At 45.1% G+C, this 24,906-nt stretch overlaps 2 protein-coding genes across 3 annotated transcripts in view; one reads left to right on the top strand and one right to left on the bottom strand.

Annotated features, from left to right (window-relative positions):
* Positions 1–3,804: 3,804 nt before the first annotated feature.
* tmem267 (transmembrane protein 267) lies at positions 3,805–7,954 on the top strand. The gene is made up of 3 exons (XM_030342190.1): positions 3,805–3,887; positions 5,169–5,647; positions 5,785–7,954. The coding sequence occupies exons 2-3, from the start codon at positions 5,246–5,248 to the stop codon at positions 6,118–6,120; spliced, it is 738 nt and encodes a 245-aa protein (XP_030198050.1). The 5' UTR covers positions 3,805–3,887; positions 5,169–5,245; the 3' UTR covers positions 6,121–7,954.
* Positions 7,955–14,287: 6,333 nt separating this feature from the next.
* il11ra (interleukin 11 receptor subunit alpha) overlaps positions 14,288–24,906 on the bottom strand; it is a 32,555-nt gene continuing 21,936 nt past the window's right edge. Inside the window, exons 5-12 of one of the 2 annotated variants that reach the window (XM_030341495.1) lie at positions 24,428–24,542; positions 21,302–21,462; positions 19,995–20,158; positions 19,376–19,520; positions 19,125–19,226; positions 18,778–18,880; positions 17,942–18,018; positions 14,288–17,003 (exon numbers count right to left, since the gene is read on the bottom strand). In XM_030341495.1, the coding sequence (XP_030197355.1) occupies positions 17,943–18,018; positions 18,778–18,880; positions 19,125–19,226; positions 19,376–19,520; positions 19,995–20,158; positions 21,302–21,462; positions 24,428–24,542 (866 nt within the window). In that variant the 3' untranslated portion in view covers positions 14,288–17,003; position 17,942. Of the gene's footprint in view, positions 17,213–17,941; positions 18,019–18,777; positions 18,881–19,124; positions 19,227–19,375; positions 19,521–19,994; positions 20,159–21,301; positions 21,463–24,427; positions 24,543–24,906 lie in introns of both variants that reach the window. The other variant, XM_030341494.1, reaches the window with a different exon arrangement.

Raw genomic sequence — 24,906 nt, 5'->3', positions numbered from 1 at the left:
AGCGGTAGAGGGAACTATTGCAGAAGACAAGGACAGATTCACAATGTTGAGTCTTTGAAGGGAGAGCATCAAGCATACAGGTTGTGAGTTTAGATGCCTGTGTTAGCTTTGAAATTCAACTTGTGGTGCCGCTTTCATATGATGAAGAGTAGGGGAAGCATCCATTTATTTTCTAATTAATTGCTTGCCGAGGTGGAAAAGCCCCTTTTCTGAGGTTATTTTCGCGGGTTTGAAGCTGAGCAGTCGTCCCATACAAGATGATTGACTTCATGTTCAGTCGAAAGTCATTTGTGTTTGAGTTTTCTGCCGCTTCGCTTCAGGGTGCCAGGGACATTCTTAGCTCTGAAGAGGTGGAAGTTGAAGAAATATTGAGATTTTTGCAGATTTGCTGCTGCTTTGTAAATTATATTCAAACACTCTCTCTTGGTAGCCAAGTGTGGTGAGTGAAACACACTTGGTTATTTTAACATTAATAAATAAATGAAATATACCTATCAACGTTATTATGCTAGCAGTGATGGCTGGCTAATAAAGAGCGCCAATCAGCGTCCTTGAGCAGAGTAAGTTGGTAGAGGACTTGGGGCCCCTGAGATTAATGACATTGATAGGGTTAGGATTTCAACCGCTTCCAAATTCAGAACAGCCTGACATCCAAATTAGAAAAAAGAATATGTTCAACGCCAACTTTGAGATACTTATTTTAAGCTTCTTCCTTCATTGTGAATGAATATTATCATGAGCGATTTTGTGCATTAAATGCCTAACCCTCCCTTGAACCCAGACGAGCGTAGCCACATGGCCTGCGCCCTCCCCATGCCGGCCCCCCTGGCCATAGCCCCCGGCCGGCACAAAACTACTAGTGGTCCAGTGAGGGGACCACCACTCAAGCCTCCAACGCCTCTCCATGGTCGGTAGTCTTGGCCGCATCAGGGGCCTATATCTTGGCTGCAGTCTGCTGGGCCCCGGCATACACAGGGTCGACCATCTCCCTGGTATGTCTTGGCGTCCTCCTGGAAATCTCCAGCGCCCTCTCAGTATGGTCACCAACCAACGGGACCAACGACGACAGTGACGTGAGATGAGGCCGGAGTGAGGGGAAGGAAGGAGCTGGATGCCCGCGACCAGCAGCAGTGGGGGCTGTGTGGCGGTCACAGGATGGACTGGCCCAAAAATTTGGCCCGGGACTTTGGGATGGAGAGGCCTTTTATGAGACCGCGGGAATAGCGCTCGTAGAATTTTGCGACGGTGTAAAATAATAAAAACTAGTCCTTATCCGTGGATATGTGCATTGTAACGGCATGTCAATGTTGGGATGTGCATGTGTTTAGAATATTGTGAAGATCACTGGGAAATATTTTATAAGCAATCTTGTCCATGTCCAAAATGTTAGAAATTGCATGTGCCTAGAAAGGTAAATCAAGGCTGAAAATGATCTAAATAGTACAAGATACAATTATTTTAGTGGAAAAAAATTGTCATACACATACACAGGGTTTGGGAGATGGGGGCGGGCCGGGGTTTGTTGTACGTTGCTGTGGTTACCGGTGTTGAGGTGTTCCAATGGTTTATTAGCGGTGGTATCTAATAAATCGCTCTCTAATCAATACTTCATTCACTGACTCTTCCGTGGTCATTACAATATTATGAATTGTTCTCCGACGTCTCTGGTACTTTCATAATTAGTTTAAGTCATTATTATATTGCCAAACATGCTCGCTAGTGCACCTGTCATAGCTATGCTGCCGTGTCCTGTTCCCGCCTAACCATTGGTCTCGCTGACAGGGGCGTCGCCGTCAACCTTGGCTTTTCCACGGAAAAGGTCGGTTAATTTAGCACATTCGGCTGCGTCTTGCTCTAACATTTTTTTCCTTTTCAACCTCAACTTCTGAGCGCCACCCAATTTTTTTGCCTCTCCACCACCTTTTTTCCTTTTTGACATATTCCTGTGTAACTTCAGTGAGATCAACGAGAAGTACCGGGTAAGTGACCCGGCCGTGTGTCAGGCTGAGCCAATCAGAAATGACAGACCGCGGAGCAGTACAAGTTGGGAGGGGCCGTTCGGCCGCTCGCTTTGGCCGCTCGCTTTGCCCCCATACACTGTGGGGGTGCTCCCCCCTCTAAATTGACAGTAATGCATCGGCCCCGTTTCACCGTCAGGCAAGAGCTCCGTTTCGCGCTGTAAGTAAATATCCGGCAGCAGGCCACCCCAAATCACGGCTTACTTAACTTTTTCATTTATTTTTACATCTTTTACAACAAAAAAATATATATAAATATAAAATAATAAAAAATAAAAATAAAAATCTAAAAGAATTACGGCCGGCCGGCTCGGCCTGAAATCGTCCGGCCGTTCGGGAAATCTCCCGAACCTCCCGATGGCCAGTCCGTCCCTCACAGCCGTGGTCACCATGTTTTGGTTGCCGCAAGGGATCCTCGGACGGTCGGGACTATCTCACTGTTCTGACTTATACCTGGGTCTTGTTCCCCGCTGACATCACGAGTGTGGTTTTTGGGGAGTTGTACCTCGTTGACAGGTGCAGTCGTCTGGAGAAACACCATCACCGAGGCAGTCTGGGGCACAGAAGTTGCAATTCTTGCATAACCTGTGCTCATGTCTGCTCGTTCCCTTAACGCTTGTGACAATCATTTGTCCCTACTACATTCCTACCGATGTACCATGCGGATGCTCGATTTCATGTGAACCAACACTAGAACGACAACCCCATAGTTCATACTGCCACAGTAATACAAGAGTTCTTGTTGAGATTTAGACCGTTGATTTGATTTAGTTTTTTTGGTATTCTTGCCATCCCTCATACTGATTGGTGAACTCCGAATTGATTCTATTAATGGATTCGGCCTGCCGGCTTCTCTGGAGGGGAAGGCCAACAAAAATTCTTCATCCCACTCACAATCATTGTTTGATTCAGTATGCGCGGAGAGGAGGGGCTGTTCACAGACGGTTCATTGTCAATATGTTGGTGAGCGGGAGATAGAGAGAAAGAGAATGAATCAATGTGTTTCTGTCCACTGTGCAATGAAATACGATTTTACCTCAAGAAAAAATAAAAATGCATGGGAAAAACTGTCAATCGCGGATGGTGTCAATCACTCGGTCTGATCAAATATAAAAATAATAAATAACCCGCCCAAATAAAAGCTTTGTGGGAAACACTATCATAGTGACTGACATGAGCTCCTTGTTGAAGCAGTTCATGGCAGTAATCTGGCACAATTGAAATATCATATCTCATCTGGATGACTGTTTCCGCATTTCATGCTATGTTAGGGGCACCGTTGACATGTTTTATGCACTCTTCATTTGTTGTATGATGTGATGAATTCTTTGTTTTTGGATTGTTGCTGTAAGCAAAAGCCTGGGAACCAAAGTGACACAATGCAGTTTCGGCCGGAGAGATTCAAAGTTGAATTAGATAGACAAAGCATGCTTTGTTGATCTGCACAGTGTGTCTGAACAGATGGGACATGATGATACATGGCAATATATATTTATATATATATATATATATATTCTCTGGAGAAAAAGGCTCCAGAGAAAATATAATGACATTATATTATTAATAATTGAATGTATACACATAACGATTATGTGTGTGTGTGTGTGTGTGTGTGTGTGTGTGGTGTGTGTGTGTGTGTGTGTGTGTGTGTGTGTGTGTGTGTGTGTGTGTGTGTGTGTGTGTGTGTGTATAATATATTGCACAGCAGCACAGCATGGATGTATCTAAATCTAAATTATATGATTATATTATTCTTATGCTAACATGAGTACATGGGGTGACGGCGATCGCACAGGGGGGCGGTAGAGCGACGCATGCGCTTTAGAGAACCTTCTTCAGATACAACAGAAGAAGCGTCGCCGCTATGGGGTGAGTTATCTTCTCCCTAAAATGACGCTTTTCCTTCAATTTGAATCTTTTTTTTCCACACCTGTTCATGGTTAGATAACACGAAAAGTGTCTTAGGCAAATGTGGTGTTCAGCGAGGAAGAACACCGTCTTTTGTAGACGATCTACATCCAACACACATCGTAACAGACACATCCGGGTCTGCTGGGGTGCAAATAACACACATTATTATTATTATCCATGCATCATGTTAATTATCATATTGTTAACTGTGGAAATTCGTGTTATATCTGTGCATCTGAGCTTTAGTCAAAAAGATTCAATAACAATGGAGCAGAACATGATGCCTCATATGTTATCGTTATAGATACTGGAAGGTAGGAAGCTAGGAAGGATGGGAGGAGGGAGGAGGTAGGAAAGACGGAGATGCCTTTGAAAGATGATATGCAACAGTTAGGTTAGTTCTGCTCAAGTTATCTGATGAGACAATAGACCTTGTGTGAGTGCTGCTGGTAGAGTCTAACAGACCTGGGAACTCTATGCATCCATGTATCTCAGCTGTACAGGTGTTTTTAATAACCCATAATTATTACATTAACGATGGGAACCTTTTAACTCAGGGGAAAAGGTCCTTTTAACAGCAGCCATGTTGACGTGGCCTAGCAGGATAAACACGGGTGAATTTAATAACATTGATTACGGCTCTGTACCATTAGGTGGGCAGGGACCGGATATTGGGATTTAATTAATTGAATCAATCAATTACACCTGGGTATACTGTGCTGTGACGCGCCAAAATGGGTGCTGTGAAAAGAGCCAGTCAGACATGTCGCTAAAGCAACGGTCAACACTCTTATTCCACTGGTTTCACAAGCGGAGGAACACAGATAAATGTTGAGAGTATAAAGCAGCAAGCCTGCGGTGAGGTGAAGACCTACACAACGATGTTTGCAGGAGAACGTCTGTGTTGCTTGGCAACAGTGTGGTCCCAGTTCAACTGCAGAACTCATTGTGTGGGCGAAGTTGAATAAACGATTAAATTAACAAACAAATCCTATCTGTTGTCGATCTATTAGCATTAATGATCGGTGCTTGTGGAACTGTCGGTTGTAACTATATTCGGCGTGCGGCCTCTTGCCTACAACCGAATCACAGCCGTGCGGATATTTAATATAACAGCAGTTGGTCTCGTGTGATATTGCTAAATGTTTCAACACATTATTCAACATTGATCCTGATTGTTCAATAACGTTCCTTGGTTGTGCATTCTTTTTTACTAATTCTCTCCCGTATATTCCTCAGTTTGGGTGAGTCGTGCTGACTCGGCACGTTGATTGGCTCCCCCCCCCCTCCCCCGTGATCCCCGTCGTCCTATCAGCATGCAGGGCTTCTACTCCAAGCTGGACTCCGCCTCCAGCCCGTTGCTAGGCGTGGCCCTCGGGGACGGGGGCGTGGCCATGCCGCTGAGCCTGGCGGTGGAGACGGAGAAGGCCCAGGCGCTGCTCCAGACCTTTAGCTCCGCCTCCCTGCTGGCGTCGGCCGGGCTGGGCGTGGCCTGCGTCCTGGCAGACCACGCCCTCCAGCTGTCGCTGCTGCAGCAGCAGCTGTGGCTGCGGGCGGGGCTCGACAACGCCACGCACGCCCTGGTGGGCCTGTGGTCCTGGGCCATCGTCATCGGCCTGAGGAAGAGGAGCGACGTGTACGAGGTGCTGCTGGCCGGCCTGCTGGCCTCCCTCATCGACCTGGACCACTTCTACACGGCCGGCTCCCTGTCACTCAAGGTAGGCGCCGCCCCCCTCCACGGCTGACTGTCACGAGGCGGAAGGGTGTGCATGAACCACGGGGACCACGGTTACCACACCGATGATATGCACTGCCCGTGTTGACGTCTCTCTCTCTGTCTGTCCCCCCCCCCCAGGCAGCGGTCTCTCTGCCCCACCGCCCCCCCCTCCACTGCTCCTCCCTCATCCCCGTGCTCTGCCTCTCGCTCCGCCTCCTCATGTCCCTCGCCCGCCTCAAGGACGCCTGGTGCTCCCTGCCCTGGATGCTCTTCGTCTCCATGACGACGCACCACGTGCGGGACGCGGTGCGCCGGGGCCTGTGGGTGTGTCCGCTGGGCAACACGGCGCCCATCCCCTATTGGCTGTACGTGGGCACCACGGCAACGCTCCCCCACCTCGTCTCGGTGCTCATGTACCTGACCGGGGCTCGCCACGTCATCACCACCAAACACGGCGTCGCCATCGACGTCTGAGGACCTATGGGGGGACACCCCCAAGCCTGAGGACCTATGGGGGGACAATCCACAGACAATTTGGTCCTGGCGTCCCCAGGAGAAAGAATATATTCTTTGTTGTTATTTATTAACTGATGGTCTTCACACAAACCTTTATTAATCTTTATGTGTTTTTTTTTTTGTTATTCGTGCTGCGTGAATCGCAACCATTTCGTCATGCTAGGGATATGTTAGCTACAGGCTGGAGACATTCTAACGACATTCTAGCTACATGCTGCCGACAAGCCGGAATAATGCTAGCGACGTGCTAGCTACAGGTTATAGACTGTCTAGGTACATGTTACCTGTAAGCTATATTCTAGCTATAAGGCTGGAGATATTCTAGCGACGCGCTAGCAAAAGGCTGGCTAGATGCTTGGAATATACAAGTTACATCTTATAAAGGCATTCCTTACGTCTATATTAATATAATAAGATTTATATTAATATTTATATATCAACTTCTTATGCTCTCAACTTTTTTAATTTTCAAACTTTCAAATTCATCAGGAAATACCGACTCTTTTATTGATCAGATTCCTCAGGCGACTGTAGGCCTTTATATGAACCTGGAGGGTGATAGTGTTGTGTGACAGTGTTGTGTATCGTGACAGAATGTGTTTGACTTGTTGTGGTCTGAAAATATCCTGAGGGGACCAGAGACACTTACACTATGAGGCTGGACTTGGGGTAAAGTGTGCTAGCCCAGCCTCATCCCTGGCTTCTCAGTGTCACCACGATGGTTCACTTTACACTGTGGTACATCGCTATGCTGCACGCTGTACATTGTACAACTTATGCTGCAACACCTGCTGTGATCATCTCAGCAACACATTAGTTGAACGGATACGCAATTGGAATTATTGTCAGATCTACCCATGCCATGACATTGTGGCAGTGATATGGATAAGCCTGCGAACTTCCGCCTTCAACAGGCGGTGCAAACTACCGCCCCGCTGATGTGAACGTGCTGATGGCTTGATCGGGAAGATCTTGGTTGTCTTGACGATTTGATGGTCGCTGTCGTAAAACCACCGTGGTTGCGGTTGTTGGGCTAAGTGAAGACAGCTAAAAAAAATATATCCTTGGGGTGTTGAACTTGGTAGTATCGGCCTCTGGTAGAGCGGCTGGGACGAATGTCTCTTCTCCACATTTAACTCATGACCACAGTCTGATCTGTAGTCGCTTGCCAGACGGTATAGTCAGAGAGGAACTCTGATCCTTAACCTCAGCGACACCACACTATTACCTTAACCACCTCTAAAACCTTTGCCGTAACCACCTCTTAAACCCTTTACCACCTCTAAAACCCTACCGATATACCCTACCGAATACCATCTCTAACCTTTTACCCAAACTAACCATCTCTGGTCTAATACCTGAACCAACGATCTCTAACATGATACCTGAACTAACCAACCCTACCCTTATACCTAAACTAACCCATCTCTAACCTAATTCCAAAACTTGTTTAAGTGGCTGTAGTGATGTTTATGGCCACTAGATGGTAGTGTTGATAAGCTCATCTACTCGACGATTATCATGAAATCGTCGATTTAAGCTGTTCCTGTCTCGTTCACTATAATGTCTCTGTGTAGACACACACACACACACTTTGAATTTTGCACTTTATTTTGATGTTTACCTTAATTGATTTGGCTGTCAACTCTTTCTAAATGTAGGCCTATTTGTTAAATACATTTGTTAACCATTTTGGTAAAAACATGTAGGTCTAAATATATATTGTGATTTATTTTATTTTAACTGAATAAAGTTCTACCTGTGTGTAGTTGTAGTACACAATCAAAAATTGCTCTTTGAGTCTTTTTTGTGATATGAAAATCTATTCCTTCCTCTCTTATGGAACATTGTCTCTCTAGCCCTCCTATCTATCTCCAGCCCTCTCTCACTCACCTCCTCCCTCTCGCTATAGCTCTCTCTCTCCCTCCTGTCTCCCTCTCTCGCCCTCCTGTCTCTCTCTAGCCCTTCTCTCGCTCTCCAACTCCTATCTCTCGCCCTCCTCTCTCTCTCTAACCCCTCTCCTCTCTCTCTAGCCCTCCTGTCACTCCTCTAGCCCTCCTCTCTCTAGCCCCTCTCCTCTAGCCTTCCTCTCTCTCTCTCTCTCTCTCTCTCTCTCTCTCTCTCTCTCTCTCTCTCTCTCTCTCTCTCTCTCTCTCTCTCTCTCTCTCTCTCTCTCTCTCTCGTCTCTCTAGAGCCTTACTCTCTCTTTCTAGCTCATCTCGTCTCTCTTAGCCCTCATCTCTCTCTCTCCAGCCGTCCTCTCTCTAGCCCTCCTATGTCTCTAGCCCTCCTCTCTCTCTCTCTCTAGCCCTCCTATGTCTCTCTAGCCCCTCCTCTCTCTCTCCAGCCCTCCTCTCTCTCTCTCTCTAGCCCTCCTATGTCTCTCTAGCCCCTCCTCTCTCTCTCCAGCCCTCCTCTCTCTCTCTCTCTAGCCCTCCTATGTCTCTCTAGCCCCTCCTCTCTCTCCAGCCCTCCGGTCTCCCTCTAGCCATCCTATGTCTCTCTAGCTCCTCTCTCTCTAGCCCTCCTATCTCACTCTAGCCCTCCTCTCTCTCTCTCTCTCTCTCTCTAGCCCTCCTCTCTCTCTCTCTAGCCCTCCTATCTCTCTCTAGCCCTCCTCTCTCTCTCCAGCCCTCCTCTCTCTCTCTAGCCCTCCTCTCTCTCTCTCCAGCCCTCCTCTCTCTCTCTAGCCCTCCTATGTCTCTCTAGCCCCTCCTCTCTCTCCGTCCCTCCTGTCTCCCTCTAGCCATCCTATGTCTCTCTAGCTCCTCTCGCTCTAGCCATCCTCTCTCTCTCTCCATCCCTCCTCTCTCCCTCTAGCCCTCCTATGTCTCTCTAGCTCCTCTCCCTCTAGCCATCCTCTCTCTTTACACAAATACTTTCAGTATCCCTAACCTGTTGTTCTTTCCCTTCAAACTTTACATGCATTGTACCTTTGTTTTAGACGACATGGTATGGCTGATTATATTGTTTTGAGGGCAGTAATGGAGTAACAATCATATCATATAATCATTAAACTGAACGCAGCAATTTCCTTTCTGTCGCCAAAGTAAAGGACGTGTTCTGTTCTTAATCCATTATTTACTTAGCCAGGAATCGCCAGACGAATTAGTCTGGAACCTCTCAACTCATTCCCTAAGGGGTGTCGTCAACGTCTGCAGAACGAAAGGCCTCCACACGCCATTGGATGGACCTGCATCCAATCAGAGCAATTGTCATATCAAACCGCTCCATATAAGATCAACTGTTGTCACGGGCCCGTACGAGGCCAAGTATTTCAAAGGCTGAACACTGAGTAGACGAGTGACCGGGGTGATGAAGTTTGGTAGCGTGTTGACTGTTAAGGCTTGGAATAATGTCGTGCTAGACTTTGGCCATAGATGCGATGCTGCATCGACATATTTTCACATGCACTTGCACCCACTGTAACCTATTTATTGATTTCTCTGGAGAGGTCCTTTGGTTCAGGTCTGTCAACCGACCATGTCAATGGTTTGTGGAAGGTTTTGTTGAACTTGTTAATCCATGCAACTGTGCTGTGACCTTGTGTTCGATATCCGAGTTTTCGGATATCATTTGACTTCCCAATATTATCTTCGTACCTAGTTTGTCAACAAATGCATGCTTCCGACCACCAGTGATGCGCTTTGCATAATGTTGCATCATCTTCGGTTGAAGTAACTAAGACTAGCAGACAGTTTCTCCAATTTTGAAAGAAGAATATCCCCAGAGCCGTTTGCTGTGACATCAGAGAGGGTAGAGATGGACGATGACATGTGACATGAATATTGGCTCGATGCGAGCACTCTTGCTTACCAATCTCAAAATACTGCACTTCAATGTGAATGTAAATTTGCCTGACTTTCTAGTGTGTGTCTCGGTGCAGTAGCTATGTAATGCTGTCAGCGGAGGTTGTGAAGGTGAAAGTAACGAGGTGAATAATGTATACGGTACTGATGGTTCCAGTCTACTTGCTGTGCCCATCTCAAAGTCCCGGAAGAGAAATGTGAGGAACTTGAATCTTTTTGACCATCATAATTTTTTGTGCCTGCAAGCTTGTGCCTGGATGGTCATATAATAGGGAAATAAATGTTTAGTATGCCAGTCATATACAATATTCACTGTAATTAACATTGTTACCAAAGTCACACAATATACGAAGACCATCATCGATAACATTATCACCAACGTACCAAACACAAGCTTAACATCTGGAGTAATTATCTCTGACATTTCTGAGAATTTTCCCTACTGTTATCCATTGATCTAGTGACCAAACATTTAACTCCTACCCAGAAAAACAAAAGTTAAAAACATAAATGAAAGAACAATAAACCAACTTTGCCAAAACTATACCTGTCTCTCTATCAATGGCCATGTCATTGAAAGAGCAAAATCAACAAAGTTTTTGGCCTAGAAATTGATGAATGTCACGGGTCCCCGCAATAAGCATTTCTTGCTGCCATCTCCGTTGTTGTAAATGCGTGGTGGATGTATGCATTATGTTGTGCTCCTGTATTGTCCTGCACCTAAGCATGAATAAATAATTGTAAAAAAATATAAAATAAAAAAATACTTGCTCCAATGTTACAATAAAATGCGGTTGGAATTGTGCGCACGGATGTTAATCAAGTGATGGTTCTTCGTTTAGGCCTATTTATTTTTTATTTTTCTCAATTGGGGTTACCGTTAAGCACAACACGGCACTTTGTTCGGAAATGTGAACTGCTTCATTTGACATGATGATTTTTAAGGGTTTACCAAAGAAAAGTAAAAGTGGCCTCATGGTAAATAGAATGCCGGCCAGAACGTTCGGCAGATTTGTGTGACAGTCCAATATTTTCAATGAAAGGATATGTAAACGTCAAAACATTAGCTTTTTAGAGCCTACACATACATATGTTGTATATTAATATCATAAATCTTTCAAAGTGTGACGTTAAATTTCATGTTACCTCCACAACATGATTTGTTCATGAATAAAGTTCCAAGATTTCCAGAGTAAAATATTGAAGCAAATTTATTTAAATTTTTCTCTTTATTAGGAGTTGAAATCCCTGGACAGTCTTACTTCAATGATTCAACTTCAATAATAGATATTGTAGTAGGCCTATACATCACCAGCTCTATATTGTCATTTTTTATCATTATTCACATTGTAAACTGTTAGTGGTAACGACCTAACGTCACAGGAAGACGCGTTGGTGCTGAGACCAGGGGCCTCATGTACTAAGGTTGCGTACGCACAAAAACGTGGCGTACGTCCTTTTCCACGCTCACGTTCAGATGTACAAAACGTGAAATGACCGTAAAAATGTGCGGTCCCCACGCCAGCTCCAGAGCTGTCGTACGCACGTTTCTACAGCTATTGTTCCTTTGGCGACGCTGGGAAACTGGGAAAAAAGGTGAAAACAATGACTCAGAGTGATTTGCACATCAGAGACACACTAATGAACAATTAACACACCTTGCAATTATATGGGTGGCTATAAAAGCATGCGCAATGGATGAAGAAAATTGTTTTAAAAATCGGCTGCGTTAGCGTTGTTAGAGGACATCGCAAATGGTCAAATCCGAATCCGTGCCCTCTCCTTGCTTGTCTATTCAAAAATAAAAAATTTAAGTTAATAAACACGAGTCAAAGTCTTTAATATCCTGGCATCTTAACGCGCGACTTATGTGTATTGCAAGCAGCCAATTGTATGACCAGTATAATTACAGCATTTATGACTTCAGCATATTTACCTTGGGGATGATCGGCGTCCCCTTCATGGGCTCCCACCACTCTGGTGAGAGCTGTGTCACCGATCAAAGCGGCCACTCTCAAATCGAAGGGGGAGAGTTCCCCCACTCCCGTCCCCCCACCTGTTGCGGTCACGCTTCGGCGGTGGGCAGAAACCCTCCGCTTCACCTCCACCTTGAGGTCTGACCACTTTTTTTTAATTTCAGAGTGTGTGCGCTGCTGAGACCCCACTGCATTGACGGCCTCGCAAACACACTCCCACTCACTTCTCTTTTGTTTTGCATTTATCCCTGTTGACAGGGTTCCAATAGCAAATGCTTGCGCATTTCTACCTCGTGGAGCAAAATCTCGAGCTCAGCGCCGTGAAGTTTCGTTTTTTGCCTCTGTTCATGGTGCCAGGTGATCGGATTAAGAGGTGAATCTCAGGTCCAGAGGCCAATTTAAATGAAATTGCATATTTAAATGAGGGCGTGGACAGGGAGGAGTTTGGCACCTCGGCATGTGCGCTCAATTCCACGTTGATCGAGATGTACAAAAGAAACGTGCTTGGATCCATGCGTTCGCACACTTTGATACATCTGAATTTATTTGTGCGTAAGACAGTTTCTGGGTTTTGGCGTACGCCAAGTTTCCGTATGAAATCCACGCAAGTCTTAGTACATGAGGCCCCAGGAGAGGTCACTGTTACTGAAGCTTCAAGTAATGAACCCATTTTCGAAACAATGTGCCTAAGTGGTTCAGTGCTTCACCGAAGCTTAATTTACCCATCACTACTTGTAGGCACTCTTATATTTATAAAGCAAAGATTGCTTAGAGGTGTGCGTACGCAAGGTTTTATAATTCTTAATATTTTTTGGTGCACGCAAAACTTGGCTTTTGGGCGTACGTACACTTTTTGTAACGATCCCACGCAGTTTTATAAATGAGACCCCAGATGATGTGTTTTTTTGCCCTGAGCTAGAACTGCGGGGCAATGTGTTTGTTCATGACACTAAATTGGGGTCACCGCTGTGTGCCGGGGCCCTTCCCGTTTGAGTAACAATGACGAGAGCCCCCGCTTTATCTTCCATCTCCCTCTTCAAAGTGGGGCTAAGGGGCCCTGCTGTGAGCCACAGGATGATCTGCTGCTGATGCTTCCAGGTCAGGGTTATTTTGGGTTCCTGAATTATTAGTTTTATTTTTTTATATGGGAGAGGAATATCTTCATGTATTTTGAATGTAAATTATACATTTCAATACAACTTTAAAGAGCAAACTGATTCAGAAAAGCTGGGATTCAACCTATTTGTATACAAGGTGGGACCTGTGGAGCTCATGAATCAATTTCAGTTGGTTAATAATCAACTATGGATTCAAAGTAATTTTGATGGATGTGAGATGGGAGTTGTGACATTTTAGTATTGTGTATTTCCAGTGTATTGAAGAAAATACACTTCATTTCAAATGGCTTACAATACAAGGGCTTCAACAGGGAAGTGCTCAGAGAATATTGCCTATATTATAACCACCTAGCCTACCCTTCATGCCTTGGCTTAATCTGACTCAGGGCATTTCAATGGCGGGATCAGGGAACTGAACGCAGTATCATAGCTCCATCAGGACCAGGAACACGGCTGTACCAGGACCATGAACACAGCTGTATCATAGCTCCATCAGGACCAGGAACACGGCTGTATCATAGCTCCATCAGGACCATGAACACAGCTGTAACAGGACCATGAACACAGCTGTATCATAGCTCCATCAGGACCAGGAATACAGGGCTGTGAACACAGCACTACCCAATGGTGTACCATTTTAGGGAGAAAAGGCCCGCTTTTGAAATTGTTGCTCTCTTTTGCTCACTTCTTAACCTCTATTTAAGTTATATTGATATGTATTTAAAACTGCTTAGTGTTTTGGTGGCTGTAGTGATGTAAACGACCACTAGATAGTTAGTTAAACCGTTCGTTTCACTGGTAAGTCACTGTTACACGCGCACACACGCACACACACACACACACACACCAAAATTCACAATAACAAACCACTCTTTCAGGATTTTTTTCCTTTAATGAAAATCTCTTCATTAAAGAATCTCTCTCCAGCCTTCTCCCTTACTCTCATCTGAACACTCCCTCCCTCCTCGCCTCCCTCCCCCCTCTGACCCCCCCCCCCCCCCCATCCCTCCCTCGCTTAGTCTTGTTTCAGTCTGCAGTGTTCTGTTCTTCTGCTCTCTGTTCAATATTGACATGCCTGCCTCTTTCAACACGGTTGTAGTCAACCATGTTTAACTGAATTATAGTTGTGATAAAATACCTTTTGAATATTGCTGTTGTGATAGAACTGTGAAAAAGTTGTATTTTTAGATTATATCTGTAGTGGTATTACATCGTATTTATGTTGTGTTGTGATAAAATAGTATTTATTTCAAAGACACAAGTACAGAAGAGAAAAACAGCTTATTGTGATACAAACAAAGTAGTATTTACATATGGGAGTAAATCCAAGTGTTCTCAGAGTTCTACTCCCAAAGGGGATTTACGCAATATGTGTTGAAGGGACAGGACCCCCATGCACATGATATAATCATACAAACACTGATTAAAAAGTACAAAACACTACACGACATGATATATTCATACAATCACACACTGATGCGAATAAGAAAACCCTACATAATGATAGATTAAAAAGCATATAAGCGTCTTTTATAGGTGAAATATAGGCAACAATGCTGTTATTAATGTGAATTATATGTGATTTATACTTTATATGCAATGAGGTAACGTGGAGTGAGATGTTTTTTATAACACTTTGCATCATGGTGCAGCATACATATATATATAGATATATGTATACATATATATACATATATACATACATATATACACATAGCCTGCACAGTAGATCTGTCTAGTATCTATTATACCAGAAGTAGTACAACTAATAGTACTATTATACTCAGTGCTAGGTGTTTTATGTGATTACTCCTGTTGCAGAGCTTTCTTTTGTACGGAAAATCTAGAATATCTATTTCCTTTACATCTAGGCTACATTATCTCAATCTCTCTCTGAATCTAGACCATGGAGACCAATGACTCAATGCTGAACATGATCAGATAGATCAGCAATCTATCAAATATAATCTATCAAATATAATCTATAAGGTACGTATAAACAGATTGCATTGGAAGCTGAAGGCTACACATGTTTGCGACAAGAGCCGCTAATACATAGAGAAATGAGCACTACTACCTGACAGATATACTAATGCAAGTAGTACTAACATTACAAAAGTGCTAGCCGATAATACTACTAGCCAATAGAACAAATAGGCAACCGTCCTACTAGCCAATAGTACTACTAACCATTAGTATTACCAGCCAACAGTTCGTACTACTAGCTTACTTAGAGAAGTAATAGCCAACAGTAGTATTAACCAGTCGTCATATCCTGTATAATTTGGTCACTTAGCAACAGTGTCCTCATTTGCAGGTTAGTTGTTTCCTCTAGTGATTTGGTTATTTTCAGTAACTGGCGCTATAAAGTGGCACATTTTGCTAAACTACAACTAAAAGCATATTTGGAGGGACTTCCTGTTAGAACCAGAACATAGAAAAACATAGAAACACTTTTGGTAACATACATGAAACATAAAATGATGAAAAATATACAATAATATACAGAGAAAGCTTTCGTTGGATTCATGCATATAATGTGAAAAGCTAGCTTGAGTGGCCGTTACGTTTGCAAACGTGCGAAAGGGCTGACAAAATACACCTCAGGCCAATCAATCAATCGCAATGTAAATACACAACTTTAGATCAGCACAAAGTAACTGACTCGCTCAGAATAAACAGAACATAGTTTTACTGTTAAAACATTTAGGTTTGGAACAATCGAACTCCAGCTATGGGCAATGGCATCATAACCCCACCCGTAGGTGATGAAATCACAACTCCACCCAAGGCTAATGACATTAGAACTCAACCCGATGTTTAAGACATTACAGGCTCTCCTGTTGGTTATGAAATCCCCACCCCACCATGTGGTTTAAGTGTCTGGGGATTGTGTTTGTGCACACATTCAAATGAATATGAATATCAATGGCTGGGGGGGAAGAAGTACAATGTACTGTTTAAAGGTCATTTTTTAAACTCAGATCAGAAACACTGAATCGAGGGACTGACACACCTGAGACCTTGTTCAAACATCAATGTGATGTTACAACACTGTTGGTGTGTGCTAGGCTGAAAGCTCTACCATCTCTCTCTCTCTCTCGCGCTATTCGCTCTCCCCCCTCTCTCTCTCTCTCTCTCTCTCTCTCTCTCTCTCTCTCTCTCTCTCTCTCTCTCTCTCTCTCTCTCTCTCTCTCTCTCTCTCTCTCTCTCTCTCTCTCTCTCTCTCTCTCTCTGTCTCTCTCTGCAGAGTGCGTAGAGTCCAGTTGACAAAACTCTAATGCACGTATCAAGACACCATACTCTGATGTGCGTATCCAGACACCATACTCTGATGTGCGTATCCAGACACCATACTCTGATGTACGTATCCAGACACCATACTCTGATGTACGTATCCAGACACCATACTCTAATGTACGTATTCAGACACCATACTCTGATGTACGTATTTAGACACCATACTCTAATTATCCTATGTACTTCTTAAACATCGGTTTTGGGTCCCGAAACTGGTGGTCATCCGGTCAGAGGCGGGTCACAGCCTGTCCATGCACAATAAACTCTGAGCACACCAGAATTGGTGAACCTCTTAATGAGACGGATCGGATGTTGTCTGGGTATTCTGAGTGTGCTGTGGTCGGCCCAAATTGTCTTTGGGCTCCCGAGCTGAAAGATCTGAAACAGCCCTGCCTTATAGTACGCCTGTATGCAGACGACACCCTATTGAATACTTGTATTCAGTAATGCCCAGTTTCGTTTGACGCTTCTTCACAGTCAGACATTTAAATAAAAGTCAGTCTTTATCTTCTCACAAAAAAAACATCAGAAAAAACTGTTCTCTTGTGGACAAAAATGGCTGGTATAGATGAGAGGAAGAACATGGCTGGAGGATCGACGTCAAGGCCCACCTCCAATAACAATTCAGGAGTCCGTTACTGTGAAGATAAAAGCCTTGTTGCCTTGATGCACTATGGGTAGTGTAGTTTGAGGTGAGGTGAAACTCAACACTCTCAACAGTTGTTTATACAGTTCAGCTTCTGCCTACTGGAAATCCTGCTTCTACTGGACCATGCATTGTGGGGGATGTAGTTTGAACCAGCAAAGAGAACTGCAGTGGTTCAGACGGACAGAGGACGGATCCAATCTAAACGGACGGAGAGAGAGAGGGATGAGTGGAACAGACAGAGAGAGAGGGATGAGTGGAACAGACAGAGAGAGAGGGATGAGTGGAACAGACAGAGAGAGGGATGAGTGGAACAGACAGAGAGAGGGATGACTGGAACAGACAGAGAGAGAGAGGGATGAGTGGAACAGACAGAGAGAGAGAGGGATGAGTGGAACAGACAGAGAGAGGGATGAGTGGAACAGACAGAGAGAGAGGGATGAGTGGAACAGACAGAGAGAGAGGGGGATGAGTGGAACAGACAGAGAGAGAGAGGGATGATTGGAACAGAGAGAGAGAGAGAGGGATGAGTGCAACAGACAGAGAGAGGGATGAGTGGAACAGACAGTGAGAGGGATGAGTGGAACAGACAGTGACAGAGAGGGATGAGTGGAACACAGTGAGAGAGAGGGATGAGTGGAACAGAGAGAGAGAGAGGGATGAGTGCAACACAGTGAGAGAGAGGGATGAATGGAACAGAGAGAGAGAGGGATGATTGGAACAGACAGAGAGAGAGAGGGATGAGTGCAACAGACAGAGAGCGGGAAGAGTGGAACAGACAGAGAGAGAGGGATTGGCAAAGATTCATCGTGATGGGGGCATTCTGTTATCATTCGGTTTGTAGTTCATAGTACTGTTATATTGTGGCCAATGTTCCCAGTAACATGACGAATCTGAATCTGTGTGTGTTGGTCTTTGTGTTACTCTTACCCTACAGAGGGATGGCCTTCATCTTGAGCATGGAGCTCACTTCCTGTTTGGTCACATGACGTCTCCTCTGCCTCAAACTGTGAATGACAGCACCATGAAAACATGTTATTCAGAAAAGCACACTGATAAATACAATGCTCCGCTCTGTATTAATTTGTATTACAGTGAGTAACAGGGGTCTCAAACTGCTAAATGGAATGGTTCTGCACTGGTTTTACAGGCTGAAATCAGAAAAATCAATCAGATTTTGGCCCTCTCCTCAGGATGTAGGTTGTGTCCCGATGGTGTGTGAACACCGTGCGTCATCAGACAGCACGGAGCCCTGAGTCTCCACAGAGACTGGCCACAATTTGATCGGTAGATATTTTATAATAATGACGGTATATTATACCTATAGTCTATATTATAGTGTTTGAGGCTAATAGTATCCTACAGTTCAACTTAAATTGAATGGATCGACAGACACACACAGTGTGGTCCTTTGGTGGAAAGGTGATTTGTTTGTAGAGGCGTCTGTTATGAAGCGGTGGTGCATCCGTCGGAAACCCAACAGATTATTTCCAAGAGTCTAAACCTCCCAAAAGCCACAGAAATTACGACAATCAGTGGTCAATGTGTTTGGTCAGACGGTTCTGATTTGACGATGTGAACTCTAAGGCGAGGACAGTGCTACATAATACACATTGGAACGCAAGTGTCACACAATGACCGTGATTTGCAGAAACTGCCACATTGAATATCCTTATCAGCGATCTAATAGTGGGAAACATTGGCCAATGTCCAGCGTGTGTATGTGTGTGTGTTTGTGTTTGTGCATGCGTGTGTGTGTTTCTCACCACATGACCACGGTGAGGGAGAGGATGATGATGAAGATGACGATGGAGAAGATAACCAATAGAATGACCAAACTGAGTTTCTCTTCTTCCCCTGCTGCGTCGTCTACAGACAGATACACACACACACACGCACAGTCAGACACACACACACACGCACACACACACCCACACACACACACACACACAGTCACACGCATACAGAAACACAGTCACACAGAAACACAGTCACACACACACACAGACACACAGTCAGACAAACCCCTTACATATTATTATTTTTTTGTCATACTTTGATGTTTTTGAGTAAATTATTTTGCAGTATTAATGTGTCTTGGGTTTCGTCTTACGTCTGTTCTTACTGGTGATGGTCTCGGTGTCAAGCGGGTCATCTGGATACACTTCAGTGGGGGGTGTTCCTCCTGAGACATCAGGCTGCTCTGTTCCTGGGGCTGGACACACACACACGCACACGCACACACACACACACACACACACACACACATAAATACAAATCCAAACACACACACACACCACTATTATAGAGAACAGTAGTTGGGTGAGTTGTTAAGATATTGTGATAAATCAACAAAATGATTACCTTCCCAAGGCCGGGCCAGGATCAGGGGACTCCAGTCGCTCCAGTGGCTGTCGGCGTTAGGCTCGTCCTGGGCTCGGACCTGCACCTCGTGGAGGTAGCCCTCCAGCGCATCATGGACCAATACATTAGTCCCCATGGACTCAATCTGAAGACACACACACACACACATTAATATACCTACTTGTCTCTCCGTCTGTGCCTGTCTATCTGCTGTGGCTGTCTACCCGTCTGTCTGTCTGTGCCTGTCTCTCTGCCTGTGTTTGTCTACCTATCGGTCTGTGCCTGTCTCTCTGCCTGTGTTTGTCTACCTATCGGTCTGTGCCTGTCTCTCTGCCTGTGTTTGTCTACCTATCGGTCTGTGCCTGTCTCTCTGCCTGTGTTTGTCTACCTATCGGTCTGTGCCTGTCTCTCTGCCTGTGTTGGTCTACATGTTCCTTCTGTCTGTCCCCCTGCCTGTCTGTCTGCCTGTGTGTGTCTCTTTACCTGTCTGTCTTCCTACGTGTCTTTCTGTCTGTCTGTCTGTCTACCTGTGTGTGTGTGTGTGTGTGTGTGTGTGTGTGTGTGTGTGTGTGTGTGTGTGTGTGTGTGTGTGTGTGTGTGTGTGTGTGTGTGTGTGTACCTGTGCCCAGTGCGTGGAGCCGTGGGGCCTGTATCTGATCTGGAAGAGCAGGGGGAAGAAGTCCAGCTGTGGCCAGGAGTGCGGGTACCGCCAGGACACGTTCAGGTGGGTGGGGAAGCTGGACCGGGCCGCCACCACCAGTTCCGCCGGAGGGTCCGGCTTCACTGTGGGATGGAGCCAGGGAGGTGAACACGAGGGCTGCTAGAGGCCCCCTTCCACTGACACGTCTGGCTGCGCACAGCCAAACAATGCCACATTGATCTGCTTGTTCCATTACCAGTGTAAACGTTAGAGCTGTGCCAAGTCGCGGTCCGAGGTGGACCATCTCGCACACCGCAGTGATTTGAGTGTGGAAAAACTAATGTCACACCTGTGACTAAGACCTGGTTCAACAGGAGAACGCTGAGGACGCAGCACGTAGATTAAAGGGAAGGGAAAAAAATGATTTATTTAAACAACAAAAGGAGGACATGGATTTGGATTTGGCCGTAGAATTGCTCACTTAAGGTTTTTGCAGCTGGCTGAAAACAGCTGAGTAGCCATTAACGGATCAGTTTGCCAATCTGTGATGCGTCTCTTTTGGCTGCTCGCCAGTTGGCGTAGGGGTTGAACAGAGCTGTAGCCCGTATGCCTCTGGAGATATCAGATTTGGCAAACGGTTAAGGTCCAAAACTGATTGGATGACTCCTCCATTGCTGAATATGCCCCTAAGCACCGTGGCAGTGCACATTTCTGTAAGATGAGTGTTTTTCTAAAGACTAGACATTGGACAATATTTCACACTTTTAGATCAGAGTTATTAATATTCAAATCATTTTGGAGGACAACGTGTGGCACTTGGAAATATATTTGAATAATTTTCCAATGTGTAAAAAATACAAGAAATATTGATCTAACTGAATCCCTCCTCACGGATATAATGGTGTCTATTCCATCCGTCTGAAACAATCGTCTTGAATGCTGGGCCCAACTGATCCCGGAACTAATAATTTTTCATAAAGCCCGTTTGGTGTTAAGAAGTGCTGTAGTAAGTGCAGCCACCTTACATTTAAAGGATTTTGCACACACTTTTATCCACGGAGACAACCGTTCATAGACAAACTCACATACCGATGGTGGTGTCAACCATACAAAGCAACAGCCAGCTCGTCAGGAGCAGTCAGGGCGAGGCGTCTTGCTCAGAGACACCTCGACACGCTAGGAGGAGTCAGAAATCGAACTAGCAACCTTCCGGTTACCATTTGATATGTGTGTGTATGTGCGTGCATGTGTTTGTGTGTGTGTGTGTGCGTGTGCGTGTGCCTTACAGAGCTTATGCAGTTGGATGGTCTGCCTGGTGAGCGCTGCTCCCAGGGGGTTGACCTCGGTGATGTTCAGCCGATGGTTGAGCTGCCAGAAATGGGGATGCGCGATGTCACAGTGGTGGTTGGTGGAATCCACCACACACAGTTTCCACGAAGAATTTTCCCTGGTGGAGAGGAGAGGGGCCGAGTTCACGGTAAGTTAAGGGTTAGGGAGAGGAAGGGGCCGAGTTCAGGGTAAGTTTAAGGTCCCATAGCATGAAAATCTCACTTTATGAGGTTTTCTAACATTAATATGAGTTCCCCTAGCCTGCCTATGGTCCCCAAGTGGCTAAAACTTGCGCTCGGTGTAAAACGAGCACTAGCCATCCTGCTTGCCTTTGAAAAAAGTTGAAGCTCAAGTGGGCTGATTTAGAATGTGGCCCGATATGTCTTCATAAGGGGCCAAGTTACCTCCCCTTTTTCTGCCTTGCCCGCCCAGAGAATTTGGCCCGCCAATGAGACAATGAGCTACGGCGTGTGTGTGTGTGTGATTACACACACTGTAACGCAAAGGTTGTACACTTCTTTGTTATTTGGATAACCGTTCTGCTGTTGGTGTAATGGCGTATAACACGTTGGTTCTTTGACGTCTCTGGTATTTCCACAACAAGGCTGTAGTTGGAGTTATCTCAGCCATGGTTGAGAAGGAATTGGGGGAAAGGAACTTTGGCTTTGACTCTCTGAAGTACATGAACCATGACATGAAGGACAAACGGATTATTGCCCGCGATTGTCTCCCGCTTGAGCCCCTTTCCCGCTGTCCGCTGCCGAGGGACCACCGCCTTGGCACTGCCCGCTGCCCTCTGCAGGAGGCGGTGGTGCCTAAGCGCTGACCATTTGCAGCGAGGCTCCGGCGGGAGACGATAGCGGTCAACAATCGCAGGCAACAATCTCTTACTCCTCTATGTTGTGGTTCAGTCTAATTCAGATTGATTTGGACTTGGAGGAACCAGAGTGGTCGGAGAACCCGACGCAGTCGTTTGAGATTCATAATATCTTTTGGAGGCACACACAGCTTTTGGCCGGGATAATATATATTCTATTATATAGATATCTATACATAATATGATATTATTTAGATATAGAGCTCCAGGACTCCCACCGGATCATCCGGAGTGTTCTAGAATATATACAGAACAAGGCCAAAGGCTGTGTGCGCCTCACCATGCGATACATCCACTGTAAACAGAGCGCATGGTACCGTGGCCGCAAGCTGCTCAGGGCCACACCCCCATCCTCCTCCTTGACCCGCCTCTCTCCTCCTCATTTGCATTAAAGCTACAGACACCGAACGGCGTTATTGGGGAAAGCTCAATGTGCGATTGGCTCGTAGTGGCTGTAATTCTGCACCACGGCTGAATTTCGGGAACGTCTTCAAATACTGTGTTAAGGGCCCACTAATATCTATATTAAAGCATCAATAAAGTAGCATGCCATGAGACCTTTAAGGGATAGGGAAAGGAGAGGGACAGACAGGGTAAGTTAAGGGTGAGGGCGAGGAGAGAGACAAAGTTTAGGGTAATTTGAGGGTTAGGGAGAGGAGAGGTAGCCTGGCTCCACCCGCTCACCCGCTGATATGAAATAAAAGTATAATCTACAGTCAAAGCTCAATTTGAATTTCCCTTCAGTACTACGTCTTGGTCTGCGGTATGTTAGTAGGTTTTCTCCGTCCAAATTTTCTGCGTCCAATCAGCGAACAGAGGGAGTGGCTAGGAACAATGACGTTAAAGTCAGCTCTCGTTGACGGACATCTTCACGCATGGTGTTTGGTTTGTTTACAGCCTGCGCACAACGTGATTCCCGGCCAAACGTTAGCGACTGGTTATGAGATCCAGAGTAGCACTGGGCAGATCCAATAGTTTTAAACTTCAACAGACACCCGCCTTCAAGTGAGTTAACTAGGGGTGTAGCGGTATACAAAAGTCACGGTTCGGTACGTACCTCGGTTTTTAAGTCACGGTACGGTACGGTACGATTAATAGTTACGGGGAAAATTTAAAAAAACTGCTTGTTTCTCAACCCGTCGATAAGCATCAATGAAAACACCAATAAACTTGGTTATGGCATTTGCATTTCTGAATTCCCAGACAGGGGTTGTTGAAATAGTGTTGTGAGCTGGGTTTGCACAGTTTTTTTTTTCACAGCAACGGTGATTGTAACACCTGGATGCTGCCTTTTCAAATGCGTGTGCATGTTAAAGTGCTGTACGTAGACACGGAGAGCCCTCTCCGTAGCCGGAGAGCCTGTCGGAGACCTTCTCCGTAGCTTACGTGCGCATCCAATATTTTTTAACTATCCGTCGAACGCCATGGACCTATTGGTCGACGCAACGGAGACGGCAAGGGCTGTGATTGGTCCTCTAACAAAATCATTTCCTGAATAACTTCTCCGGTTTGACTTTGCACCTTAATTACTTTGTACATGGTTTAATTTGCACCTTAAGGACGAATAATACACCAAATAAGATTTGAAAAGCTTATTTTCAAGACTGCTTACATGGTTTGTAGTCAACAAATAAGATAGATCGGGCGGCTAAATGCATTGCGTATCCGACATCCAAACAGAGAGCTGCTGAGGGGTCTCCGTAGTTACGGAGTCGGATAACAGAGTGGGAGTAGTATACTTTGGCTAAACGGCCCGGGTGGAACTCCGACTTCAAGTTTTAAATTCCGCATCGCAAAACAATCCTTTACCTTCGCCATATTAACGCTATGTACGCCACATTTACGTACCGCGGTACACCTCTGTATCCGCACCGAAGTGCCTGTAACGTGACGGTTCGGTACAAATACGTGTACCGTTACACCCCTAGAGTTAACGTTGGTCAATTGAGTAGGTCCAGACTCTGTGCAAATGAAAGTACGAGAGTCTGGTAGGACCAGGCTACAGGAGAGGGACATGGTTTCTGAATCCTGAAAGGCTATATATTGACTAAAGTTAATATATAGTTAGCTAAGGGCTGTTTAAGGACTAGTCAGGGCTAGTTCAGGCAAGTAAATGGCTAGATAGGGCTGCTTAATAGCAAGTTCTGGCTGGTAAGGGATAGCTCAGGGAAAGCTTAGGGCTAAGGTTAGGGTGAGGTTGTCCTACCAGTAGAAGGCGTGGTACTGGGCAGGCAGGAAGGTTTTGACTCTGCTGACCCACGAGCAGCGCACGTGTTTGTGATTCGGGACTCGACAGGATACGTTCAGGGGCCCTGGTGGATCTGAGGTTAAGAGGACACAATAACAGAGTTTCATAGATTTAGTATATAAATATTACTCTAACTACCCGAATACTTCCAGTATAGAAGTTACTATACTGGATGAATACATTTTACCCTGCTGTAGATATATAGTTCTTATTACAGTTATTATATATATTATTATTATTATTATAATTATTATTAATACTATATATATATATATATATATATATATATATATATGTCTACACACATTATAGACATTATCCTGCTGTCACCCTTGACTAAAGTAAGAGCCTGTGTGTTTAGCCACTCAAACAGGAAGTTAACTTCGGAAGCCACTTCCTGTTTAAGACAAGGCAAGGAAGTAGCTTGTTGGTCATGT

This window comes from Gadus morhua, chromosome 19 (genome assembly GCF_902167405.1).
Source record: "Gadus morhua chromosome 19, gadMor3.0, whole genome shotgun sequence".
Taxonomy (NCBI): Eukaryota; Metazoa; Chordata; class Actinopteri; order Gadiformes; family Gadidae; genus Gadus; species Gadus morhua.
Note: the sequence above shows the minus strand (reverse complement) of the source record. Positions and strands in the feature narration are given on the sequence as shown.